General features: G+C 46.4%; 1 protein-coding gene across 3 annotated transcripts; it reads left to right on the forward strand.

Annotated features, from left to right (window-relative positions):
• Window positions 1–4: 4 nt before the first annotated feature.
• Window positions 5–21,163, forward strand: tmem128 (transmembrane protein 128). 3 transcript variants are annotated; one of them, XR_010975794.1, is made up of 5 exons: window positions 5–139; window positions 2,818–2,959; window positions 4,473–4,634; window positions 12,833–12,942; window positions 17,542–17,618. XR_010975794.1 is itself a non-coding variant. In XM_068040322.1 (5 exons), the coding sequence occupies exons 1-4, from the start codon at window positions 49–51 to the stop codon at window positions 17,639–17,641; spliced, it is 495 nt and encodes a 164-aa protein (XP_067896423.1). In that variant the 5' UTR covers window positions 7–48; the 3' UTR covers window positions 17,642–17,648; window positions 19,732–21,163. The 3 variants fall into 3 exon arrangements, 2 of the variants coding, with proteins under 2 accessions (XP_067896429.1, XP_067896423.1); XM_068040322.1 differs by lacking the exon at window positions 12,833–12,942 and adding an exon at window positions 19,732–21,163 and having other exon boundaries at window positions 7–139; window positions 17,542–17,648; XM_068040328.1 differs by lacking the exons at window positions 12,833–12,942; window positions 17,542–17,618 and adding an exon at window positions 6,072–6,737 and having other exon boundaries at window positions 6–139.
• Window positions 21,164–26,907: the final 5,744 nt, after the last annotated feature.

The following is a 26,907-nucleotide window of genomic DNA, read 5'->3' on the forward strand; positions in this document are numbered from 1 at the left end:
GGATGTCAGCTGGTGTTTGCGCGGTGACGTGTCTGTTTGGATGTAAAGATGGCCGCTGAGGCGGAGCAGCTGCTTCGGTTCCGGAGCCAGTTTCGGCAGCAGTCATTTCCAAAGGAAACCGTGCGGCCGGGGAAAGGAGGTGAGAGGCGGCCTGGATTTGACTCCCCCTTACCGCGCACAACCATGTCAGACACCACCGCGCGTCCTCTGCCCCCCTGCCGTCCCCTCGCCCCCCCCCCCGCCGTCCCCTCGCCCCCCCCCCGCCGTCCCCTCGCCCCCCCCCCCCGCCGTCCCCTCGCCCCCCCCCCCCGCCGTCCCCTCGCCCCCCCCCCCGCCGTCCCCTCGCCCCCCCCCCCCCGCCGTCCCCTCGCCCCCCCCCCCCCCGCCGTCCCCTCGCCCCCCCCCCCCGCCGTCCCCTCGCCCCCCCCCCCCCGCCGTCCCCTCGCCCCCCCCCCCGCCGTCCCCTCGCGCCCCCCCCCCGCCGTCCCCTCGCCCCCCCCCCCGCCGTCCCCTCGCCCCCCCCCTGCCGTCCCCTCGCCCCCCCCCCCCCGCCGTCCCCTCGCCCCCCCCCCCCGCCGTCCCCTCGCCCCCCCCCCCCGCCGTCCCCTCGCCCCCCCCCCCCGCCGTCCCCTCGCCCCCCCCCGCCGTCCCCTCGCCCCCCCCCCGCCGTCCCCTCGCCCCCCCCCCCCGCCGTCCCCTCGCCCCCCCCCCGCCGTCCCCTCGCGCCCCCCCCCGCCGTCCCCTCGCCCCCCCCCGCCGTCCCCTCGCCCCCCCCCGCCGTCCCCTCGCCCCCCCCCCGCCGTCCCCTCGCCCCCCCCCTGCCGTCCCCTCGCCCCCCCCCTGCCGTCCCCTCGCCCCCCCCCCGCCGTCCCCTCGCCCCCCCCCCGCCGTCCCCTCGCCCCCCCCCCGCCGTCCCCTCGCCCCCCCCCTGCCGTCCCCTCGCCCCCCCCCCCGCCGTCCCCTCGCCCGTCCCCTCGCCCCCCCCCTGCCGTCCCCTCGCCCCCCCCCCCCTGCCGTCCCCTCGCCCCCCCCCCCCTGCCGTCCCCTCGCCCCCCCCCCCTGCCGTCCCCTCGCCCCCCCCCCCTGCCGTCCCCTCGCCCCCCCCCCCTGCCGTCCCCTCGCCCCCCCCCCCTGCCGTCCCCTCGCCCCCCCCCCCTGCCGTCCCCTCGCCCCCCCCCCCTGCCGTCCCCTCGCCCCCCCCCCCTGCCGTCCCCTCGCCCCCCCCCCCCTGCCGTCCCCTCGCCCCCCCCCCCCTGCCGTCCCCTCGCCCCCCCCCCCTGCCGTCCCCTCGCCCCCCCCCCCCCTGCCGTCCCCTCGCCCCCCCCCCCCCTGCCGTCCCCTCGCCCCCCCCCCCTGCCGTCCCCTCGCCCCCCCCCCCTGCCGTCCCCTCGCCCCCCCCCCCTGCCGTCTCCTCGCCCCCCCCCCTGCCGTCCCCTCGCCCCCCCCCCCTGCCGTCCCCTCGCCCCCCCCCCCCTGCCGTCCCCTCGCCCCCCCCCCCTGCCGTCCCCTCGCCCCCCCCCCGCCGTCCCCTCGCCCCCCCCCGCCGTCCCCTCGCCCCCCCCCCGCCGTCCCCTCGCCCCCCCCCCGCCGTCCCCTCGCCCCCCTCCCCGCCGTCCCCTCGCCCCCCCCCCCCTGCCGTCCCCTCGCCCCCCCCCCCTGCCGTCCCCTCGCCCCCCCCCCCTGCCGTCCCCTCGCCCCCCCCCCCTGCCGTCCCCTCGCCCCCCCCCCCCTGCCGTCCCCTCGCCCCCCCCCCCTGCCGTCCCCTCGCCCCCCCCCTGCCGTCCCCTCGCCCCCCCCCCCTGCCGTCCCCTCGCCCCCCCCCCCTGCCGTCCCCTCGCCCCCCCCCCCCTGCCGTCCCCTCGCCCCCCCCCCCCTGCCGTCCCCTCGCCCCCCCCCCCTGCCGTCCCCTCGCCCCCCCCCCCTGCCGTCCCCTCGCCCCCCCCCCCTGCCGTCCCCTCGCCCCCCCCCCCTGCCGTCCCCTCGCCCCCCCCCCCTGCCGTCCCCTCGCCCCCCCCCCCTGCCGTCCCCTCGCCCCCCCCCCCTGCCGTCCCCTCGCCCCCCCCCCCTGCCGTCCCCTCGCCCCCCCCCCCTGCCGTCCCCTCGCCCCCCCCCCCTGCCGTCCCCTCGCCCCCCCCCCCTGCCGTCCCCTCGCCCCCCCCCCCTGCCGTCCCCTCGCCCCCCCCCCTGCCGTCCCCTCGCCCCCCCCCCCTGCCGTCCCCTCGCCCCCCCCCCCTGCCGTCCCCTCGCCCCCCCCCCCTGCCGTCCCCTCGCCCCCCCCCCCTGCCGTCCCCTCGCCCCCCCCCCCCTGCCGTCCCCTCGCCCCCCCCCCCTGCCGTCCCCTCGCCCCCCCCCCCTGCCGTCCCCTCGCCCCCCCCCCCTGCCGTCCCCTCGCCCCCCCCCCCGCCGTCCCCTCGCCCCCCCCCCGCCGTCCCCTCGCCCCCCCCCCCCCCCGCCGTCCCCTCGACCCCCCCCCTCCATTCGCCGGCCCTCCTCGCCCCCCGGCCCATCTGGCCCCCCCCCCCCCCCCCCCCCCCCCGGCTCTCCCCTGCCGCTCGCTCCTTCCCCCCTCCCCCATTTTGTATTGTGTGGGGATGGGACAAAAAGTGTACACTGTAAGATTAATGGTTATCTTGTTTATTTCTATGATTTAATTTATTTTACAGTTTGAACTAGTTCCATTCAGCAGGCTATCGGACTGTCTTCAGATACACGAAAGCTGCATTTAGACCTCATCAGGCTTTGCTGTATTTCGGTTGTTTGCTTATCTTCTGTGCTAGTATTGGGCGGTTTTAATAATTTCCTTTGTTTCTTGAGCAGATTTAGAAGATGAGGAAAAGGAGGAGGAAAAACCACTTCCTCGATTTAATATGCACTCTGTATTCTGGATTTTATCTTCTATCGCAGTGACGTATTACATTGAATTTTTTTCCACACTTAAAACAGACTACCGAATAGAAGGGTAAATATCTTTTACATTTGGTATCTCTTTATTTTGAAGCTTCAAAATGTAGGATTTTTCTTTTTGCCCAGTGGCATTGTAGAGGGCATTCTTGAGGTCTTCGCAGTAGGTTTGTGGCATTGTGGGTGAATGCTGGGGGCAGGTTGAGTGACATGAGATGTTGCTACAATCTGGCAATATCTGCTTGAGCAGGTCTGACACCTATGTGAGAATTTGGGCACTTTCCATACCATCAGGCCTTCACCACCCATATGTTCCCACTTCACAACTGGAAAGTCTTTGCATGAATTTATCACTTGTAAAATGATGGCGTTGAAAGTTCAAATGTTTTTCAAAGTATCTTGGAAAAGGGCAAATTCTCAAATCTTTCAACTCTGTTAGATGCACAGTTAGTAGGCCGAGAAATTCTATAACCTGCATATGGTCGGAGTACGCGTTGAAAACTCGCTGTTGTGGATAACATACTCAACAAAGCCCAACTTTTTAAGACAGGTAGAGGGCTTCAAGTAAAAACTTTGAAGGGATTAAAGAGAGAAAGGAGAATTTAATGGATTAATGTAATTGTTACTGTGTGATGTGATTTATTTTAATTTAAATCTTGGACATTTCAGTTACTGAAATAATAAATGGTAGCTACGTAAATCTTCAGAAAGTATTTTGTGATTTTTTTTTTTGCTACCTTAGTAATATACAAACTATAAAATTGTACCAATTGTGTGACATCTTTAAGACAGAAAACATTTTTTTATTCGTTCATGGGATATGGACGTCGCTGGTTAGGACAGCATTTATTGCCCATCCCTAATTGCCCTTCAGAAGGGGCATCACCACCTTACAGGAATGACATGTATGGCAGGTGCTTAAGTGTTTTTATGAAGAATATTAGGTATAGCTGCTATTTAGAACAAAGAACAGTACAGCACAGAAACAGGCCATTTGGCCCTCCAAGCCTGCGCCGATCTTGATGCCTTCTAAACTAAAACCTTCTGCACTTCCGGGGACCGTATCCCTCTATTCCCATCCCATTCATGTATTTGTCAAGATGCCTCTTAAACGTCGCTATCGTACCTGCTTCCACCACCTCCCCCGGCAGCAAGTTCCAGGCGCTCACCACCCTCTGTGTAAAGAACTTGCCTCGCACATCCCCTCTAAACTTTGCCCCTTGCACCTTAAACCTATGTCCCCTAGTAACTGACTCTTCCACCCTGGGAAAAAGCTTCTGACTATCCATATTTACTGATGAGTAAGCATACCTTTTACGCTCCCAACAGGCAGTTAATTTGTGGGAAAGTGGTTCTGAACATGGGGCAGGTGGGGAGATGCCAGGAGGTTTTCCTTGTATAGAAATTCTAATTTTCATATCCTGCTTGTTACATAAATATTTATCATATGGTATTACTAGCCATGTATTGCTCCTCTTTCCAGGATGTGTGTCTCCAACAATACTGAAACTGTGCTTATTCTATTCCGGTCTGTTTCTTGTCAGTAATCCTTTTTTCTCTCTCTAAATCAGTCGATGGTTCCTTTTAGGCACCTCGCTACTGATAATTAGCTTGCTGATTGCCATCTACTGCATATTCTACCTGGAATGGTACAAAGGGATCAGAGAATATGAACAGTATAACCCTACCCTGGTTCCTTCAGCTACAGCTTCTTTCATTGCTGCAGCAGTATGGTAAGTTTTTACAGTGACTATCCTAAAATCAGTCTGCTGATTTTTAACTTGGATTTCTGCTTGCAATAAATAAACATTTGCATAAATAAACTGAGTTGTTGCAATGTGCTGGCACTAAATGCAAATCTTAAACATGCTGTTCGGATCTAGTTTTATACTGGGAAGTAATGCAATGGAATTTTAGGAACATAGGAGCAGGAGTAGGCCATTCAGCCCATCGAGCTTCCCCTGCCATTCAATATGATCATGGCTGATCATCCACTTCAGTGCCTTTTTCCCACACTGTCCTCATATCCCTTTATGTCATTTGTTTTTAACGGAGGGGTCAATAACCAGGAGGCATAGATTTAAGGTAAGGGGTAGGGAGTTTAGAGAGGATTTGAGGAAAAATTGTTTCACCAGAGGGCGGTTGGAATCTGGAATACACTGCCTGAAGAGGTGGTGGAGGCAGGAACCATCACAACATTTAAGAAGTATTTAGATGAGCACTTGAAATGCCATAGCATACAAGGCCATGGGCCAAGTGCTGGAAAATGAGATTAGAATAGATAGGTGCTTGATAGCCAGCACAGACATGATGGGCTGAAGGGCCTGTTTCTGTGCTGTATGACTCTATGACTCTATGACTATGAAATCTGTCAATCTATGCTTTAAACATACTCAATGACTGACCTTCCACAGCCCTCTGGGGTAGAGAATTCCAAAGATTCACAACCCTCTGAGTCAAGAAATTTCTCCTAATTTCTGTCCCCCTTATTTTGAAATTGTGTCCCCTGGTTCTAGACTCCCCAACCAGGGGAAACATCGTTGATGCATCTACCCTGTCTATCCCTTTAATTATTTCGTAGGTTTCAATGAGATCACCCCTCATTTTTCAAAACTCTGGTCTGGTGAACCTTGGTTGCACTCCCTCTATGGCAATAATATCCTTCCTAAGGCAAGGGGTCCAAAACTGCACAGAGTACTCCAGGTACAGTCTAACCAAAATTCTATACAATTGAAGCAAGACTTCACTATTCCTGTACTCAAATCCTCTTGCAATAAAGGCTAACAGACTATTAGCCTTCCTAATTGCTTGCTGCATCTACATGTTAGCTTTCAGTGGCTTTTTGATGAGGACACCCAGGTCCCTTTGTGAATCTACACTTTCTAATCTATTGCCATTTAAGAAATACTCTGCACATCTGTTCCTCTTACCAAAGTGGATAACCTCACATTTTTCCACATTATATTCCATCTGCCATGTTCTTGCCCGCTCACTAAGTCTGTCCAAATCCCCTTGAAGCCAGTTTGCATCTTCCCCACAATCCACATTCCCACCTAGTTTTGTGTCATTTTGATTTAATCTTAGTGGGATAATTGAATGAATTACTGATGATTAAAGACAAATATAATAACCTTATCTATACTGTTTGATTAATATTCTCTCTCCTTAAGTGTCATTTTAGTTTAGGGGTGACAATTGCCTTCCAAGTCTTGTTGAAGCCTCGTTGCAGAACTGAAACGTGATCTAAGCAGACACTTCACTGCAATACTGAGGGAGAGCCACATTGTTGATGTCATTCAGATGTAATATTAAACTGAGGTTCCTTCAAATAGAAATAAAAGCTCGTATGCCAGAATTTGAAGAACAGCAAGTTCTCCCATTGTCCTTAATATTCCCCCCCCCCACTACCACCAACTGTGACACTAAAAATAGATTAATTGGCCATTCATCCTATTTGCTATTTGTGGAATATTGCTGTGCACAAATTCTTCTGCCTGCCTACATAATCGTGAATGCACTTGAAAGTAATTTATTGGTTGTGGAATGCCCTGAAGGTGCACTAAGGTGCAAAGTAATTGCAATTTTTTTTTACCTTAATTGTATAATATAAATTATGGACCACTGCTTTAAACTGATCACAATGTAAAAAGTTCTAATTCAGTGATCTAGAGTGAACATGTAGAATCTTCAAGTTAAAATATTAAATTGGCAATTGATCTTTGAAGCTACCATAATTGCTTTTAAATCTATATTTTGCAAAACTCTGTTTACCTTTGCTTCAGGGTTCATGGCTACCTTTTTAATTATTCTTCGAGGTAGTTTCTTGTAAAATGGGAAGGGAAATATCATTTTGCAGTTTCTAAAGTAGAATGTCAGCTATTCAAAAATTATTTTTGTAGTGTAAGACCCGACTTAGAAACTAATAGCAAAATGTGAATGAATTTAAAATCTCTTTAATTTGTATTTCCTGAAGAATTTCCGAATAATACGCATTTTATTGTGCAACTACTTTGTTTTTAATGTTTTTATTCTGTTTACTTCAGTTAATAAAGGGGGGGTGGGGGAAGGGTAGATGAGTACTTTTAACGTAAAACATCCATGCCCCATAAAAAATTGCAAAAAAATTCTATTTTTATGCTGGTTTTTGGATCGTTGGTTCTTTTCAGAGAACAACTCTACCAGAGTATTAGGGAGGAGTTCTTGAGGGAATCTGGCAGATCGGCATCTTGAAGCTGCTTGCAGAGTGTTGTCAGAGATCTTAAAAATCATCTCCATTAGGAAAAAATGAAAGAAAAATAGGAATATCTATCAAATAGATTTTTAAACCCTCTTTCATCAAAGTGCTCCAACCTTTTTGGCAAAGGGAGAAGGGAAAGAAAGGGGTTGAAAGGCATGAATGTGCTTTTTTCTTTGGAGTTCTGATCATCACACCAGTATTTTAAATGGTTTGTAGGTTGTATGTTCCTCACCCCTCCTGTGATCTCATGAGAATAATTATAGATCTACATAGAAACATAGAAAATAGGAGCAGGAGTAGGTCATTCGGCCCTTCGAGCCTGCTCCGCCATTCATTTTGATCATGGCTGTTCATCCATCTCAGTAACCTGTTCCCGCTTTCACCCCATACCCTTTGATCCCTTTAGACCCAAGAGCTATATCTAACTCCTCCTTGAAAATATACAATGTTTTGGCCTCAACTACTTTCTGTGGTAGCGAAGTCCACAGGCTCACCATTCTCTCTGGGTGAAGAAATTTCTCCTCATCTCAGTCCTGAAAGGTTTACCCCATATCCTTAGTCTATGACCCCTGGTTCTGGACTCCCCCACCATCGGGAACATCCTTCCTGCATCCACCCTGTCAAGTCCTGTTAGAATTTTATAGGTTTCTATGAGATTCTCCCCTCACTCTTCTGAACTCCAGCAAATATAATCCTAACCGACTCAATCTCTCCTCATACGTCAGTCCCACCATCCCAGGAATCAGTCTGGTAAACCTTCGCTGCACTCCCATAGCAAGAACATCCTTCCTCAGATAACGAGACCAAAACTGCACACAATATTCCCGGTGTGACCTCACCAAGGCCCTGTATAATTGCAGCAAGACATTCCTGCTGCTGGACTCTAATCCTCTCGCTATGAAGGCCAACATACCATTTGCATTTTTTACCGCCTGTTGGACCTGCATGCTTACCTTCAGCGACTGGTGTACGAGAACACCCAGGTCTTGCTGCATATTCCCCTCTTTTAGTTTAGTTTAGAGATACAGCACTGAAACAGGCCCTTCAGCCCACCGAGTCTGTGCCGACCATCAACCACCCATTTATACTAATCCTACACTAATTCCATATTCTTACCACATCCCCACCTGTCCCTATATTTCCCTACCACCTACCTATACTAGGGGCAATTGCTAATGGCCAATTTACCTATCAACCTGCAAGTCTTTGGCGTGTGGGAGGAAACCGGAGCACCCGGAGGAAACCCACGCAGACACAAGGAGAACTTACAAACTCCACACAGGCAGTACCCGGAATTGAACCCGGGTCGCTGGAGCTGTGAGGCTGCGGTGCTAACCACTGCGCCACTGTGCTCTCTCAGTTTATAGCCGTTCAGATAATCTGCCTTCCTGTTTTTGCTACCAAAGTGGATAACCTCACATTTATCCACATTATACTGCATCTGCCATGCATTAGCCCACTCACTCAACTTGTCCAAATCACCCTGAAGCCTCTCTGCATCCTCCTCACAACTCGCCCTCCCACCCAGTTTTGTGTCATCTGCAAATTTGGAGATATTACATTTAGTTCCCTCATCTAAATCATTAATGTATATTGTGAATAGCTGGGGTCCTAGCACCGATGCCTGCGGTACCCCACTAGTCACTGCTTGCCATTCAAAAAAAGACCCATTTATCCCTACTCTTTGTTTCCTGTCCGCCAACCAATTTTCTATCCATCGCAATACACTACCCCCAATCCCATACGCTTTAATTTTACACGCTGATCTCTTAAGTGGGACTTTGTCGAAAGCCTTCTGAAAGTCCAAATAAACCACATCCACTGGCTCCCCCACATCAACTCTACTAGTTACATCCTCGAAGAATTCTAGTAGATTTGTCAAGCATGATTTACCTTTCATAAATCCATGCCGACTCTGCCCGATTCTACCACTGTTCTCTAAGTGCTGTGCTATAAAATCTTTGATAATGGACTCTAGAATTTTCCCCACTACTGACGTCAAGCTAACTGGTTGATAATTCCCTGCTTTCTCTCTACCTCCCTTTTTAAATAGTGAGGTTACATTAGCTACCCTCCAATCTGTAGGAACTGTTCCAGAGTCTATAGAATCTTGGAAGATGACCACCAATGCATCCACTATTTCTAGGGTCACTTCCTTAAGTAGTCTGGGATGTAGATTATTGGGCCCTGGGGATTTACCGGCCTTCAATCCCATCAATTTCCCCAACACCATTTCTCTACTAATACTGATTTCCTTCAGTTCCTCTCTCTCTCTAAGCCCTGTGTTCCCAACATTTCTGGTATGATATTTGTGTCCTCCTTTGTGAAGACAGAACCAAAGTATGCATTTAGTTGGTCAGCCATTTCTTTGTTCCCCATAATAAATTCCCCTGTTTCTGACCGTAAGGGACCTACATTTGTCTTCACCAATCTTTTTCTCTTCACATACCTCTTGAAACTTTTACAGTCACTTTTTATGTTCCCTGCAAGCTTGCTCTCGTACTCCATTTTCCCCTTCTTAATCAATCCCTTGGTCCCCCTTTGCTGAATTCTAAACTGCTCCCAATCCTCAGGTCTGTTGTTTTTCCTGGCAAATTTATATGCCTCTTCCTTGGATCTAATGCTATCTCTGATTTACCTTGTAAGCCATAGTTTGGCTACTTTTCCTGTTTTACAGTGTATCCTAAGAGATTTTGCATATCAGATTCTTATTTTCTTATCTAATAATCATGGTACTGTCTACATCAGGTATCAATTTTGTGATTTTTGTCAATGAATGGGGTCTAAATGCTAGCGAACATTTATGTAATAGTTATTGTGTAGACTGAAGTTGGATTGTGACGTTTTCATCCAATCTGCATTTTAGAGAACAAATTTAATGAACCAGTTTCTTAAGTTATCTAAAATAACCTAATGCTCAGTTCTACATATATTTTATATGAAATGCATATAATGACTTGTCTTAAATATATCATAGTTTTTACGACCTGGATGTATCTTGGATATTTATGAAAGTTGACATATACATTATTAGTTTCATATATATTTTACCTGTACAGTTTAGATTGCTTATTGTCCTTAATTCACTCAGTAACACTGAATTATAAAATACTAAACCACCTTCTGTTCAGTCTGTCTATAACTTAGCATGTTTCCATAATCGATATTTGAGGTTAATTTTGTCAGTTAAAACTTCTAAAAGAACCAAGTGCACCTTAGATCAAAAGTTGTAAAAGAACCCAGATGATCTTGGTTCAAGCCCATGTTAATTGCAGCTGGTATATTGTAGATCAGTGAGTAGAAATTTTGTCATCCCTTGTATAAATCAGCATCTGCATAAGAGAGTGGTAAAGTTAATTTTTTGTAATTTATTTCTAAAAGGACACTGGTATTGAGACACAGCTGATTGTTATAGTAATACAGTAATCCAGTTCAATTGTTTGCTCAAAATATTAATCTAATTCAAATTAAGCAATTAAAATAAAACAATTTTTCTAAAGTTTTAATTTGAATTAACTATTTTAAATTGTTTAGACTGTAATAGTTTCAACCTTTACAATAAAATTTCTTGTTTGCCAGATATAGTGTGTCCTTCTGTTAATTTGCTCCATCTTCATTAGTCTGTTGTGTTTACCTTTCCTTCTAGTTGGTTATTTTTTCATTTGTTACTCAGCAATCCTATTGTGTAAAATCTTGGTTGCAAGTTGCAGCTTACCCCAAACACATTCCACCCAAAAATACTACCAAATCACTTTCTACTAAAATTATTCTCTAATAAAAATTACTAATGGGCGGCACAGTGGCGCAGTGGTTAGCACCGCAGCCTCACAGCTCCAGCGACCCGGGTTCAATTCTGGGTACTGCCTGTGTGGAGTTTGCAAGTTCTCCCTGTGTCTGCGTGGGTTTTCTCCGGGTGTTCCGGTTTCCTCCCACAAGCCAAAAAGACTTGCAGGTTGGTAGGTAAATTGGCCATTATAAATTGCCCCTAGTATAGGTAGGTGGTAGGGAAATACAGGGACAGGTGGGGATGTGGTAGGAATATGGGATTAGTGTAGGATTAGTATAAATGGGTGGTTGATGGTTGATGTTTGGCACAGACTCGGTGGGTCGAAGGGCCTGTTTCAGTGCTGTATCTCTAAACTAAACTAAACTAATGTTTTCCATAATAGAACCCCAAAAGTAAAATTTTTCATTTAACATACATGCAAAATAATCATGAATGTACCAATTAACTTGGCTCTAGCCATTGACTTCCCAAGTTCAAAATCTTTATTTTTATTTATTTATTTAGAGAGAAGCACTGAAACAGACCCTTCGGCCCACCGAGTCTGTGCCGACCAACAACCACCCATTTATACTAACCCTACAGTAATCCCATATTCCCTACCACCTACCTACACTAGGGGCAATTTACAATGGCCAATTTACCTATCACCTGCAAGTCTTTGGCTGTGGGAGGAAACCGGAGCACCCGGGAAAAACCCATGGGGTCAAGGGAGAACTTGCAAACTCTGCACATGCAGTACCCAGAATCGAACCCAGGTCCCTTTCTCAGGCATAAACCTGTGAATTTGCTAGACTAACCATTCAAAAGTTGAGGGTGCATAATAACTGGACATAAAATCATAGATTGGTTACAGCACAGAGGCCATTCAGCCCATCATATTTATGCTGGCCCTCTGCAAGAGCAACTGCTGGTCCGACACCCCTCCATTTCCCCATAGCCCTGCAATTTTTTTCTCTTTAGGTGCTTATCCAATCCAATTCCCATTTGAAAGCTACAATTTAATCTGCCTCCAGCATACTCTCAGACAATGCATTCCAGATCCTAACCATAAGCTGCATAATAAAAACCGTATTCTTCCTCATGTCACTGTGAAATCACAAATTGGTGTCCTCTAGTTCTCAACCCTTCTGCCAATAGGAATGGTTTCTCCCTATCTACTGTATCCAGACCCTCCTGATTTTGAACACCTCTATCAAATCTCCTCTCAACCTTCTCTGCCGTAAGGTGAATAACCCTGCTTCTCCAATCTATCCATGTCACTGAACTCCCTCATTCCTGGAACCATTTCTCCTAAATCTTTTCTGCACCCTTTCTAAATCCTTGACATCCTTCCTACGTGTGGTGACCGGATTTGGACACAATACTCCAGTTGAGGCCGAACTAGTGTTTTATAAAGGTTCATCATATCTTCCTTGCTTTTGTATTCTGTGCCTCTATTTATAAAGCCCAGGATCCCGTAAGCTTTTTTAACCACTTTCTCAACCTGTCCTGCCACCTTCAACGATTTCTGCACATATACCTGAGGTGTCTCCGTTCCTGCATCCTCTTGAGAATTGTACCCTTTATTTTATATTGCCTTTCCTCATTCTTCCTTCCAAAATGTATCACTTTGTATTTCTCTGCTTTAAAATTCATCTGCCATGTGTCATTTCACCAGCCTATGTCCTCTTGAAGTCCATCACTATCCTCACAGTTCACAATACTTCCAAGTTTTGTGTCATCTGCAAATTTTGAAATTGTCCTCTGCCATCCCAAGTCTAGGTCATTAAAATATATAAAGAAAAACAGTGATCTTAATACCCAGCCCTGGGGAACCCCCCTGTATATCTTCCTCCAGTCTGATTAACAACCACTCTGAGTAGAGCATGTGTTCTGATGAGTCAAATCCTATCTTTCTTGATTTGCAGCTGGGGTATGTGGTGCTTAGACCTACCCAGTTAGAACATAGACTGGTACAGCACAGAAGGATGCCATTCGGTCCATTGGGTCTGTGTCGGCTGTTTTGAAGAGGAATCCGGTTAGTCCCACTCCTCTGCTGTTTCCCCATATCTCTGCAATTTTTTCTCCTTCAAATATTTATCCAGCTCCCTTTGGAAAGCTATTATTGAATCTGTTTCCACCTATCAAGTGGGGTATTCCAAATCCTAACCATTCGTTGTGTTAAAAAAAAAGTTTTAGCTCACCTCGCCTCTAGTTCTTTTGCCAGTCACCTTAAATTTGTGCACCCTGGTTATTGACCCTTCAATTATTTGAAAGTTTTCTGTATTTACTCTGTCAAAACCCTTCATGATTTTAAACACCTCTCAAATCTCCTCTTTGCCTTCTCTGCTATAAGGAGAACAACCCCTGCTTCTCCAGTCTATCCACATAACTGTAGTCCCTCATCCCTGGAACCATTCTCGTAGTTTTCTTTTGTACCCCCCCCCCCCTCCCGAAAAGCGTTCACATCCTTTTGAAAGTTTGGTACCCAGAATTGAACACAATGTTCCAACTGGGGCTGAACTAGTGTTTGATATAGATTTAGCATAACTTCCTGGTTTTTGTACTCAATGCCTCTATTTATAAAGTCCAGGAGCCTATATGCTTTATTAGTTGCTTTGTTAACCTGTCCTGCCACCTTCAAAGATTTGTGCACAATATCCCCAATTCTCTCTGTTCTTGCTCCCCCTTTAAAATTGTACCATTGGCTTACATTTTGTATGAAGAATGAAAATTTAATGCATTACCTCACACATTTCTGCATTGAATTTCAAATAATTCATGATCATGTAGGCAGGCATAAGAATGTGTGCACAGCAAGATCCCAAAACAACAAATGCATTGAATGGCTTATTAATCTGTTTTTAGTGTCACTGCTGAGGGGGCTGCAGAATGTTAGATCAATGGGAGACTCGCTGTTTTTCATCAAATACTGGCATGGGATCTTTTACTGCTACCTGAGGAAGCCTCCGTTTAATAGTGCATCTGAATGACATCAATGCAGCACTCCCTTAGTATTGCACTGAAGTGTCTGCCTAGATTACGTGTTTCCGTTCTGTAGTGGGGCTTCAGCCTGACTTGAAGCAAGATGACACTTTTGTGACGGAATATTAATCAAACAGTATCGATAAGGTTATTATTGCCTTTAATCAGAAGTAATTCACCCATTCTACCAGCCCGTCAATGTCCTCAAGAAATCTATTACTATCATCCTCACTGCTTACTACACTTGCAAGTTTCATGTGATATGCAAATTTCAAAATTGTACCCTGTTCCCCTAAGTCCAAGTTGGTGTATATCAAAAAGCAGCAGTGGTCCTGGTAACGCCATTGTATGTCTCCCTCCAATACGTAAAATCAGTACAGTGCTGAAAGTAGAGCAGGCTTGGCATTCTTGATGATTTCAGGGGTAATGCCGTCCTTCGCAGGGGCTTTTCCGCTGGCTAGAGAATCAATGGCATCACTGAGTTCCGATTTTGTTGGCTGTACGTCCAGCTCATCCATGACTGGCAGAGACTGGGCTGCATTGAGGGTGGTCTCAGTGACAACATTTTCCCTGGAGTACAGTTCGAGGTAGTGTTCCACCCAGCAGTCCATTTGCTTGCATTGGTCAGTGATTGTGTCTCCTGATTTAGATTTGAGGGGGGCAATCTTCATGATGGGTGGCCCAAAAGCCCTCAATGCCATCATACATTCCTCTGATATTTCCGGTGTCAGAGGCCAGCTGAATATGACTGCATAGGTGTTGCCAGTAGTCATTTGCGCAGCGCCTGGCTGTTCTTTGTGCAGTGCTTCTGGCTGCTTTAAGCGCTACGGATGTTAACTCGCTGGGGGCTTTCTTGTAGTTCAGCAGTGCAATGCGCTTAGCGGCTATGACAGGTTCCAGCTCTTCAATGTGAGATTGAAACCAGTCTGCATTCCGCTTCACACGTTTGCCTGTGCTGGGACGAGGGAGCAGTACCACAGGACATGCGCGATGCCAATATCATCACCCTCTATAAGAACAAGGGTGACCGCAGTGACTTCAACAACTGCCGTGGAATCTCCCTGCTCAGCATAGTGGGGAAAGTCTTCGCTCGAGTCGCTTTAAACAGGCTCCAGAAGCTGGCTGAGCATGTCTACCCTGAGGCACAGTGTGGCTTTCGAGCAGAGAGATCCACCATTGACATGCTGTTCTCCCTTCGACAGCTACAGGAGAAATGCCGTGAACAGCAGATGCTCCTCTACGTTGCTTTCATTGATCTCACCAAAGCCTTTGACCTTGTCAGCAGACGTGGTCTCTTCAGACTACTAGAAAAGATTGGATGCCCACCAAAGCTGCTAAGTATCATCACCTCATTCCATGACAATATGAAAGGCACAATTCAGCGTAGCGGCACCTCATCAGACCCCTTTCCTATCCTGAGTGGCGTGAAACAGGGCTGTGTTCTCGTACCTACACTGTTTGGGATTTTCTTCTCCCTGCTGTGCGCTCATGCGTTCAAGTCTTCAGAAGAAGGAATTTTCCTCCACACAAGATCAGGTGGCAGGCTGTTCAACCTTGCCCGTCTAAGAGCGAAGACCAAATTACGGAAAGTCCTCATCAGGGAACTCCTCTTTGCTGATGCTGCATTAACATCTCACACTGAAGAGGGTCTGCAGAGTCTCATCGACAGGTTTGCGACTGCCTGCACCGAATTTGGCCTAACCATCAGCCTCAAGAAAATGAACATCATGGGACAGGACCTCAGAAATGTCCCATCCATAAATATCGATGACCACGCTCTGGAAGTGGTTCAAGAGTTCACCTACCTAGGCTCAACTATCACCAGTTACCTGTCTCTCGATGCAGAAATCAACAAGCGCATGGGAAAGGTTCCACTGCTATGTCCAGACTGGCCAAGAGAGTGTGGGAAAATGGCGCACTCACACAGAACACAAAAGTCCATGTGCATCAAGCCTGTGTCCTCAGTACCTTGCTCTACGGCAGCGAGGCCTGGACGACGTACGTCAGCCTAGAGCGACGTCTCAATTCATTCCATCTTCGCTGCCTCCGGAGAATCCTTGGCATCAGGTGGTAGGACCGTATCTCCAACACTGAAGTCCTCGAGGCGGCCAACATCCCCAGCATATACACCCTACTAAGCCAGCGGCGCTTGAGATGGCTTGGCCATGTGAGCCGCATGGAAGATGGTAGGATCCCCAAGAACACATTGTACAGCGAGCTTGTCACTGGTATCAGACCCACCGGCCGTCCTTGTCTCCGCTTTAAAGACGTCTGCAAACGCAACATGAATTCCTGTGACATTGATCTCAAGTCGTGGGAGTCAGTTGCCAGCGATCGCCAGAGCTGGCGGGCAACCATAAAGGTGGGGCTAAAGCGTGGCAAGTCGAAGAGACTTAGCAATTGGCAGGAAAAAAGTCAGAAGCGCAAGGAGAGAGCCAACTGTGTAACAGCCCTGTCAACCAATTTTATCTGCAGCACCTGTGGAAGAGTCTGTCACTCTAGAATTGCGCTTTATAGCCACTCCAGGCGCTGCTTCACAAACCACTGACTGCCTCCAGGCGCTTACCCATTGTCTCTCGAGACAAGGAGGCTAAAGAAGAGGAATACGAAAAATCGAATCTCAGTGTAGGCACATTTACCTGATTGTAAGTCTAAAGCCAGAGTTGTATGTTGTGCTAGTAAAAAGAGTTCTTCACTGCATTGGCCAAATTTAAAGTCAGCAAATTCATTCAAGTATGTGTGTGTGTACGGAGGCAATAAAACTTGCCTCAATATGGCATCAAACCAAGTGGCTCGTGGGTTGGCAGACTGCATTGCTACCAGCTAACGGGTACATGTCCCTGGCAAGAATTAAATTCATTCTACATGAGCAATTGTTTTCCACCTTTCCATTACAAGGTATTTCCAAGGAAATCATGTAGAGTGACCTTTGCACTTTTGTTAACTAGCTATGGTTAAAATGTTTGCTAGTCCTAGCAAGCCTATTGGTTCTGACTTTAAGAAGAGCTGTACTTTGTTAGAGGTTTGAATCATTGACCGTATGCTCTTAGCCAAGTGTGAAGTGAAAACTATTCAAACATTTGTATAAAATAATTTTTTTGAACTAATTTTATTTGTATTATTTGGTAATGGGCCTTGGGTCACAGCAAGTTTCTTTGTAACCCTGTTCATGTACTTGTGATTCAGGTAATACTTATTGCACTGGCTTTTCTATCACGTTATTTGAACCTAATTAGGAAAGCTCAGCTGGTATTGTCACTCAATTAAAAGTCAAATTTTTTTACGTGCATCATTATTGAGTTATATTGGTAACAGTCAGAAAATTCTAAAGATGCCATAAAGTAACCAAATATCGTTAGAGCTAGTTATTGTGTAACAGCATTTGTAGTTCACTCGTTGCAAGTTTTAGTTGTGACTGCTTTTTGCACATATAAAAGTTGACTCCTATTTATTATATGGATATGGGATCTGTTATTGAATTTGACTTATTTGCAACATTGAAATTAATTCAACCTGCTAGTACATACTGAAGTGTATGTATACTGTACAGATATTTCAAGGCCTGAAACCAGCCTGGTGTTAATCACATTTGAAATAGTGAGCACCCAGTATGTCTGTAAATAATTACTGATTTTAAACTTTCTTTTCACAGCTTTAACATTGCACTGTGGCCTGTGTGGTCTTTCTTTACTCCTTTTATCCTTTTCACTCAATTTATGGGTGTCGTAATGTTTGTATCATTGCTGGGATGATCTGCAGGTAAGTTTTGCATACTAGTTCTAACTGTTTTATCTTTAAATATATTTAATTTTTTTCCTGTGATATGGGAATTACTGCAGTTAGTGGTGCTAAACAATGTTGACAAGTAGTTGCCAGGCTCCACCCCCAATTTGTGCTGTTAACTGATCTCCGTTGGGGTGCAACACTTGTTCTCTGCACTCCTGGTCTTGGTAGCTGGGGATGGAGTGAAATCATCTAGGCTTCTTGATCCCGATTGTTATCCAGTAATCACTGCTGGAAAGTGTGTTTATGTGGATAATGCTGGCTGTGCTTTCAGATGACTTCACCGAGGGGCAGCATGTAGATGAGAAATAGGAGGGGGCCAAGGATAGATCCATGGGGGACACCAAAGGTAGTGGTGCAGGAGCTGGAAGAGAGGCCATTGCAAGTGTTTCTTTGGCTTCGATTAGATAAGAATGGAGCCAGGTGAGAGCAGTCCCACCCAGCTCGATGACAGTGGAGGGGTGTTGGAGGAGGTAGTGTGGCCAACGGTGTCAAAGGCTGCAGACAGGTTGAGAAGGATGAGGAGGGAAAGTTTACCTTTGTCACAAGTCCCATAGGATGTCATTTGTAACTTTGATAAGAGCTGTTGCGGTACTGTGGCAGGGGTGGAAACCTGATTTGGAGGGGTTTGTACATGGAGTTCTGGGAAAGATGGGAACAGGTTAGAGATGCGACAACACATTCAAGGACTTTGCAGAGGAAAGGGAAGTTGGTGAAAGGATGGCAGTTTGCAAGGACATTGGAGTCATATTTTTTTTTTGAGGAGAGGGATGATGGAAGATTTAAAAGGAGGGACAACACCTGAAAGAGAACCATTAATAATATCAGCCAACATGGGGACCAAGAAGGGAAGTTGGGTGGTCAGCAGTTTGTGGGGATAGGATCAGGGGAGCAGGAAGTGGGTATCGTGGACAAGATGAGCTCAGAGAGGGCATGAGCGGAGATAAACTGGAGAAAGTTGCGAGTTCAGGGCTAGGACGGGGGGATCTTTTAGAGGAAGTTTGGCCAAGTGCGCTAGTAGGAGGGAGGATGGAAGGGAGGGACGCAGCAGAGGCAGCTGATTGGTCTCACTCTTGGTGACACAGATTCCATGAGCTCTCCGCAATGTTGGATGACTAAACCAGTTGTCCACAATATTTATTCTAGTCTGTGTCCCATGAACTTAAGGGAATCGGTGGATACGTTGAGCGGGCGGGCAAGTGAAGTTGAATCCTAAGATCGGCCATGATCATTTTGAATGGTGGAGCAGGCTCGATGGGCCATGTGGTCATCTCCTCCTATTTCTTGTGTTCTTGTGAGTGGAGACGAGTGCCGTATCAGGGGGAAGAGCCAGGAGGAGAGAGAATAATGGCTTTATTGGGGACTAGGACTAGGCAGAGCTAAACAAAATACAACGAATAAAAGTCCTGAATTTCACAGTGTCATATACATGTTTTAAACTTAATTTTTAATTATTTAAAAGAGGAGTATACGCCTAAGTTTTCTTTTTCCTCTCCACCTCTCCCTTAGTTATGTTGATCTCCTTGAGTCAATTATTGTAACCTAGCATAAAGAGCAGGGAGGCAGACCACTTGCTCTCACTGTCGGTGTTTATATATAATCAGCTGCTTGGCAATGCAAGAGCAGGCCACCGGTCTTTTTCTCTGTGCTCTGTAAATTTTTGCTTTTCCTCCCTGGCTTCACCCATTGAGCGCCTCATCACAGCATTGGGAACTGGAAGTGTGAAGAATTTGGTCAAGGGGCAATGAGACATTTTACCAGTCTGTGGCTTAGCACTTAAGGATCCACCAGCTATACTTCTGATTGGAGTTGTTATATTTACATCTCCATTATTAACCTTTCATACAATAAACTGCAGGGTAATTTTTTGAAAATAATGATTCAATTAACTGTTTCAGATTGCCTCATTTTAAGTAGTAGATAAAATGAATTTAATTCTAACAATTGCTAGAGTTGTCCACTTGTTTCAGTGAACTTGTAGATAAGTATTTTAGATGTATACAAGTGTATTGTAGGTCACAATTATTGAGGAATTCTTTTTATTTTTCTCTCATTTCAGAGCTCAGCTTGATGGTTCCTGTAAATAAAGAACTAGTCTTTCACTGGCCTGCAATTGTCGCATAAAATATTCAAGTAAATGAAATGGAAAGCTTTGGTTCAATGTATTTCAGCAGGATATTTTTCTTGAATAAGGACTTGAGCATAATTTACCCATGATTTTATAATTTGGTTTTCAGAACAAGATTGTTTTTACATAAGGTAAAGAGAATCTCTGTTGTCTGAGATTCTGTGAATAAGACTGTAATTCAGGAATTCAATTAAATATATTTGTAATATCATGTACAACTATAAAAGTGACCTTCAAACACAACTTTAGAACTTACTGAAATTAGAACAGGGGTAAGATATTTAAGTGGTAATTTATGTGTCTGTTGCCTGGACGAGGCTCCCTGATGGCAATGCAGCCAAGGAAAATTGCCTCTTTTGTATACATGGTATAAAACAAAATCCAAATGAGCACTTACCTTCTAATTTGTTGTCCATTTTTCCACTTCTTTGGTAGCAATTCAAAACCTGGAGAATGGTAAAAGCAAAATACTAAAAAATCTCTCCACAGATGCTGCCAGACCTGCTGAGTATTTCCAGCACTTTGTTTTTATTTCCTGCAGAAAGGTAACCTGATTCCAGTCCTCTGCAAGTGGCCTTCTGAACCAGCAATTTTTTTTTCTTTCCTGTGGAGCAACACCCATTTCGTACTTTGATTTAGTGGATAGGGTGCCCCCATGACTGCTCCCTCTAGATCAATTTTAAAATGAAGAGCATGTTCCAAAAGTTGTCCCTTTAGAAATGCAGTATCAACTTGGAGGGCTCTTACACATCACTCAGTGGCTGTTATAGAATGGCAGAGACTTGTATACATGGTATACAAGTAGTTTGCTTGTTTTCTCTGCCAGAGATTGCAACTGATGTGGAAAGAGCTACAAAAAATCTTGGCGGGATTAAAGAAATGCTTGAATTTTATTGTAAGCGTGTGCATGTGTGTTGGGGGGTGCGGGTGGGAGGGCATTTGGGGTGGTAGTATCTAACTGAACAAAACAAAATATACTAAGAATTTTAATGTGCTTTAAATGGATGAAGAGGTTGCTGTTTCTTCTGGCTCAGCTGCATGAAATAGTATGCATATTTTTAAGCCTACAACATGCATATGTTTGACAAGTACTTTAGTTATCAAGTTGTAATATGCCTATTAATTTATATCGCATTTCTACAATAGATTAAAACAACTGGAACATTTGTGTACAAATGAAATGAATTATGTGTTTTTGTCTCTTGTTTAAAATGTGTATTTTGCTGGATATTCCTCATGTTTGAATAAAAACTGAAATACCTGAAGACCAAAATGTCTGCCTCAACTACCTACTTAGTGTATAATTTTCATCTGATTGTTTTTCATATTGTAAAATGACTATACAAAAACAAATTAAATGTACTGATGAATTAAATCAAATTGCTGTATGTGCTAATTGCTAAAATCATAAATCGTTGCTTCTCCATTTATCCAACAGCAGTAAATGTTCTTGGTGCAATAACTAAACAGCAAAGGCTGCGGTGCTCACCATTATTACAGGGTAAAACTGACAGCAACTGTTGGCATCCGCACATGCGTAATTAAATGCAGAAATCCAGAAGTTGCTGTTGGTGATACCCTGTTCCTCCACAGGTTGCACTTTTGTAGTTTGCCCTAATGGAATCTGCACAGAAATCAGTCATTGGGGGAATTAGGACAATTACCCACTAATCTCATACTAAAAGTTAAGGCTTGTGCAATTAGGGGTAATTGAGTTTTTAATGGCATAATAAGTGATACTTACTACCGAACAATCTCTTAGGCCTTGAAAAGAGAAAATTAATGTTGTGGATTTAAAAATATTCTGTTTTTCTCATTTGTGGTCTTTTATTCCTGTGTGAATGCTCAGTTGTTGAGTATATTCAAGACACAGATCGATAGATTTTTGGATATCGAGGATAATGATGGAAGGTGTGGCTGAGGTAGATCATCAGTCATGATCTTATTGAATGGTAGAGTAGGCTAGGGGGGGCCAAATGGCCTACTCCTCTGATTTCTTATGTTATCACAATCTTTCTTTTGTTTCCTGTACAATGACTTTATGTTTCTTGTGTTTTACTTCCTGCTTTGCAATCTGTATGTCTGAGGATTCTTCAGTCTGATGCATTGAGGGGCCTCCCTGCTGCTTGTCATAGAATCAGAGAAAGTTTAAGGCACAGAAAGAAGCCACTTGGTCTTGCTCACAAATGTCACAGATCCCCTATGGAGGGTGCCCTATTGGATTAGATGTGTGGATACTAGAAATCTCTACTGACAAGCCCACTAAAAGTATCTGGACACTACATAAGGCGAACAGCGAAAGCTGTTCTTCGCCACCCGGCAAATTCCAAGCCAGTATCATTTTAGAGACGATAAGCAATCAATTGTGACTTCTTAAATCAAAAGTAGGAGCAATTGTATTTTTTAACAAACTGCATATGGCTTTCCCAAATTAAAGTGCACATTACCTGTGCTGAATTAGCCATAAGCCCATTGAACCATTACACAGAAAATCTACTGGAGCCATTCAAGATCTTGTTTCTAATGCTTAGTGGTTACCTTTTAACACCGCCACCTTCCTCCCACTCCACCCTACCCCCCATCATAGATCACTGGAAGAACATGAATATTGCTACTTGAATAATGTGCAAGAATGAGGCATAGTTTCACTGAGAGACCTGAGTGGGCTGAACAAATCATGAAAGATTTTGAGTTCTTGATTATTGTGTGCAGAAGTTTGGTTATCTGTGGCATACTATTCTAAATTTTAAGTGCCAATGCACTTGGGGATTAAGACCAGTCTTTTGAAGTGGTTGTATACATCACTTGTAGGTTTGGGTATGAAAGCCTTTCCAGATGTTATTTGACATAAAGACTCTTGTAATTACATGCATAGAATCTACAGTGCAGAAATAGGGCATTTGCCCCAACAAGTCTGCACCATGTTAAGCTCCACATTACCTCTACTCATCCTGCCCATGTATCCCTACATTCTCTTTCATGGATACATCTATGCTATCTGATACAGCTACTCCATTTGGCAGTGAGTTCCACATTCTCATTACTCTGCAGAAATAAATTTCCTGTCCTTATGCTGTCTGACCTATATATGATTCTAGCAATGTGGTTCACTCTTAACTGCCTTTTGAAATGGCCTAGCAAGCCACTCGGTTGCGGTTGTATCAAAACTGTTACATAAACTATAATAAGAATAAAGGCAGACGAATCACTTGGCATTTACATAGGCACCGATTCGTACACAACAAAGGCACACCTACCCCAGTCGACCCTGTAAAGTCCTCCTTGACAACATCTGGGGACTAACGCCAAAAGTGAGAGCTGCCCTGCAGATTAGTCAAGCAACTGCCTGACATAGTCATACTCACCAAATCATATATTTCAGCCAACGTCCCAGACTCCATCATCATCCCTGGGTAGGTCCCCTCCCAATGGTAGGACAGACCCAGAAGAGGGTGGTGGCACAGTGATTTAACAGTCAGGAAGGAGTGTCTCTGGGAGTCCTTAACGTTGTCACCAGACCCTATGAAGTCTCATGGCATCATGGGCAAGGAAACCTCCTGTTGATCACCTATCGCTCTCCCTCAGGTGATGAATCAGTACTCCTTCATTTGATCACCACTTGGAAGAAGCACTGAAGGTAACAAGGACACAGAATATACTCAGTGAGGGCTTCAAAGTCCATCAAGATGAGTGACTCAATGGTACCACTACTGACCAAGCTGGTCAAGTCCTGAAGAATGTAGCTGCCAGACTGGGCATGTGGCAGGTGATGAGGGAACCTAAACAAGGAAAAGCCTATTTGACTTCATCCTCACTGGAGTATTCTGTACAGTTCTGGGCACCACACTTTAGAAAGGATGTGAAGGCATTAGAGAGGGTGCAAAAAAAAAGATTCATGAGGTGGTTCCAGGGATGATGAACTTCAGTTATGTGGATAGGTTGGAGAAGCTGTAACTTCTGTTTGGAGAAGAGAAGATTAAAAGGAGATTTGATAGAGGTGTTCAAAATGATGTGGGTCTGGATAGAGTAGATAGGGAGAAACTGTTCCCATTGGCAGAGGGATCCAGAACCAGAGGACACCGATTTAAGGTAATTGGCGAAAGAAGCAACAGCGACATGAGAAAAACCTTTTTATGCAGCGAGTGGTTATAATCTGGAATGCACTGTCTGAGAGTGATGGAGGTAGGTTCAATTGAGGCCTTCAAAAGAGAGTTGGATAGTTACCTGAAGAGAAAAAAATTGCAGGGCTATGGGGAAAAGGTGGGGGAGTGGGACTAGGTGAGTTGATCTTGCAGAAAGTAGGCACAGCCACAATGGGCTGAATTGCCACCTCCTGTGCTGTAACTATTCTTTGTTTCTATGATATCTCTTACTCTATCATCGCCATCAAACCAGGGGGCTCATACCACCTTCTCAAGGGAAATTACAGATGGGCAATAAATACTGGCTTTATCAGCAACACTCATATCCTCTGAATGAATTTTTAAAAAGCTGGCACAATTGTGGGAACACTACAATCGTCATTTGTGTCCCTGAGCTGGGGAAGGGGGGAAATCAGATGAAGCTAGAGCTTAACTACTGGCCTTTGCTGGAAGTCAGCATGGAAATACATAGGGTAGAAATAGGATCAGGTTTAGCTGTGATGACTCTCTTGTTGCTTAGCCTGATGTGTAATGTCCAAACTGATAATTTTACTATATGAGTGAGGTACCAGAAAACTGATGGTGCCTTGTTAGAGTTCCTCAAGCAAATGTGTAGCTGGTCCATTGCATTCTAAAATATGGTTTTCAGGTTTGAGTTACCTATAAGGAGGCTAGAAAGGGATAGAGATAGGTTAAGTGAGTGGACAAAGATCTGGCAAATGGAGTATAATATGGGGAAAAAAGTGAAATTGTCCATTTTGGCAGCAAGAATAAAAAAGAAGCATATTATCTAAATGGTGAGAGGATGCAGAGGGATCTGGGTGACTTAGTGCATGAATCACAAAAGGTATGCAGGTACAGCAAGTAATTAGGAAAGCTAATAGAATGTTATTGTTTATTGCGAGGGGAATTGAATACAAAAGTAGGGAGGTTATGCGACAGTTTATACAGGGCATTGGTGAGACCACATCTGGAGTACTGTCTATAGTATTGGTCTCCTTATTTAAGGAAGGATGTAAATGCTTTGGAAGCAGTTCAGAGAAGGTTTACTAGACTAATACCTGGAATGGGTGGGTTGTCTTAGGAAGAAAGGTTGGACTGGCTAGGCTTGTATCTGCTGGAGTTTAGAAGAGTTATAGGCGACTTGATTGAAACATATAAGATCCTGAGGGATCTTGACAGGATGGATTTGGAAAGGATGTTTCCCCTTGTGGGAGAATCTAGAACTAGGAGTCACTGTTCAAAAATAAGGGGTCGTCCATTTAAGACAGAGTTGAGGAGAATTTTTTCTCTCTGAGGGTCATGAGTCTTTGGAACTCTCTTCCTCAAAAGGCGGTGGAAGCAGAGTCTTTAAATATAGACCGCAATTGTCGACAACTCGATCGGTGGGTGGCGCTGTTTTGGCACATGCGCAAATACAGCATGTGCCACGAAAACGTCACAGCTTGCGACTGTAGCAGCTGTCAGGACTAAAGATGGCGCTGCTCAAAGTTTCACAGAGATGAAACCTAACAAACACGTGGCAGAATACAATGGCCGGAGTGAGAGAGTGGAGCGGGCCGGGGAGAGCAGCGCGGGGGCTGGGGAGAGCAGCGCGGGGGCCGGGGAGAGCAGCGCGGGGGCCAGGGAGAGCAGCGCGGGGGCCGGGGAGAGCAGCGTGGGGAGCGGGGAGAGCAGCGGGAGCGGTGCCGGGGGGGGGGGGAGAGAAAGGGGGGGGAGAAAGAGGGGGAGGGGGGGAGAAAGGGGGAGGGGTAAAGAAGGGGGAGGGGGAAGTGGGGGGGAGGGGGAGAGCTGGGGAGGGGGAGAGGGAGGGGGGGAGGGGGAGGAAGGGGAGAGAGTGGGGGATGGGAGCAGCGGAACGGAAGAGGAGTGCCTTTTTCTGTGCATGCGCCATAAACACAACAGCAAAAGACTTACCGGCCAGTCCCTGGACCCGGTGACACCAAGGTCTTCGCACGCTCGCTTCCGGCCCTCTCCATTCAGCCGTTCCCTCCAGCTGCGGATGCCCAATCCAGTTGCTTTCTCCCCTTCTCCACAGTACTTCAGGCATTGCAACTGTCTGGTCCCTGCATTTTGCATGCTCCCTCACCCCACCCCTCCCTGCTCTCCCCACCCCTCCCCCTCTTCACCCACCCCTCCCCCTCTTCACCCACCCCTCCCCCTCTTCACCCACCCCTTCCTCCACCCCCCTACCTCCACCCCTCCACCATAGTTGAATATCTGAAGTGCAGTTGCAAAGTCGGGGAAATAGCATGCAAAACAAAACCTCAACAATTCTGGGTTTAATTATTGAAAAGTTTTATTAAGTTCATTAAGTATCCGAGGAACTGCTGTGCATGGATGTGTCCAGCATTCCCGTTAGACAGACAGGCCGAGTCTCTGCTATGCATAGCTAAAGAGATTGTTCCTGGAGAGCCTTGTGGTGAATGAATGCTTGGCTCTCTATTCCACTACTGTATTGTCCATGTGAAGAAGGCAAAGTCACAAGAGTCTGAGCTCAGTCTATTCTTGGTGAATGTTCCCCAAGCGCATCCCAATGTGCATTCCCAATTCATCCATAAATGCAATGTTCCTTTCCACATCGTGATGAGCTCCGCAGCATGATCCAGTTGCCTTCGTTGCTTGAATGCTGACCGTAAGTCTCGAGGATTGTTTTCTCGACGGCATGTTTTACATGAAAAGAAGAAAAGCAAATCAGAGTCAGAGCTTGCCTCCCTCCATCCACTGAAATTACTGTTGTGCACACCTTTTTAAGTTCTGCAGTGAAGGCACCAATTGATAACGTCGCCAATGAAGCACTTATTACCCACCTCAGATGCAGGAATCATCACATCCTTGCGTCATCTCCCGCACTGCCTCCTTTGCTGGAATGCCGTCCTTAAGTGTCAAGGATTGTTTTCTCAAGGGCACATTTTACATGAAAGGAAATAATGAAAGAACATCAGTGTCAGAGCTTCCCTCCCTC

Source organism: Heterodontus francisci, chromosome 1, assembly GCF_036365525.1.
Source record: "Heterodontus francisci isolate sHetFra1 chromosome 1, sHetFra1.hap1, whole genome shotgun sequence".
Classification (NCBI taxonomy): domain Eukaryota; kingdom Metazoa; phylum Chordata; class Chondrichthyes; order Heterodontiformes; family Heterodontidae; genus Heterodontus; species Heterodontus francisci.

Bases quoted from the DNA above. Each gene is read 5' to 3' on its own strand.
- tmem128 (XM_068040322.1), top strand. From the start codon at position 49: ATGGCCGCTGAGGCGGAGCAGCTGCTTCGGTTCCGGAGCCAGTTTCGG. The intron at 2,960-4,472 runs GTAAATATCTTT...TCTCTAAATCAG, and splicing joins ACAGACTACCGAATAGAAGG to TCGATGGTTCCTTTTAGGCA. The intron at 4,635-17,541 runs GTAAGTTTTTAC...TTCTTTTCACAG, and splicing joins TTCATTGCTGCAGCAGTATG to CTTTAACATTGCACTGTGGC.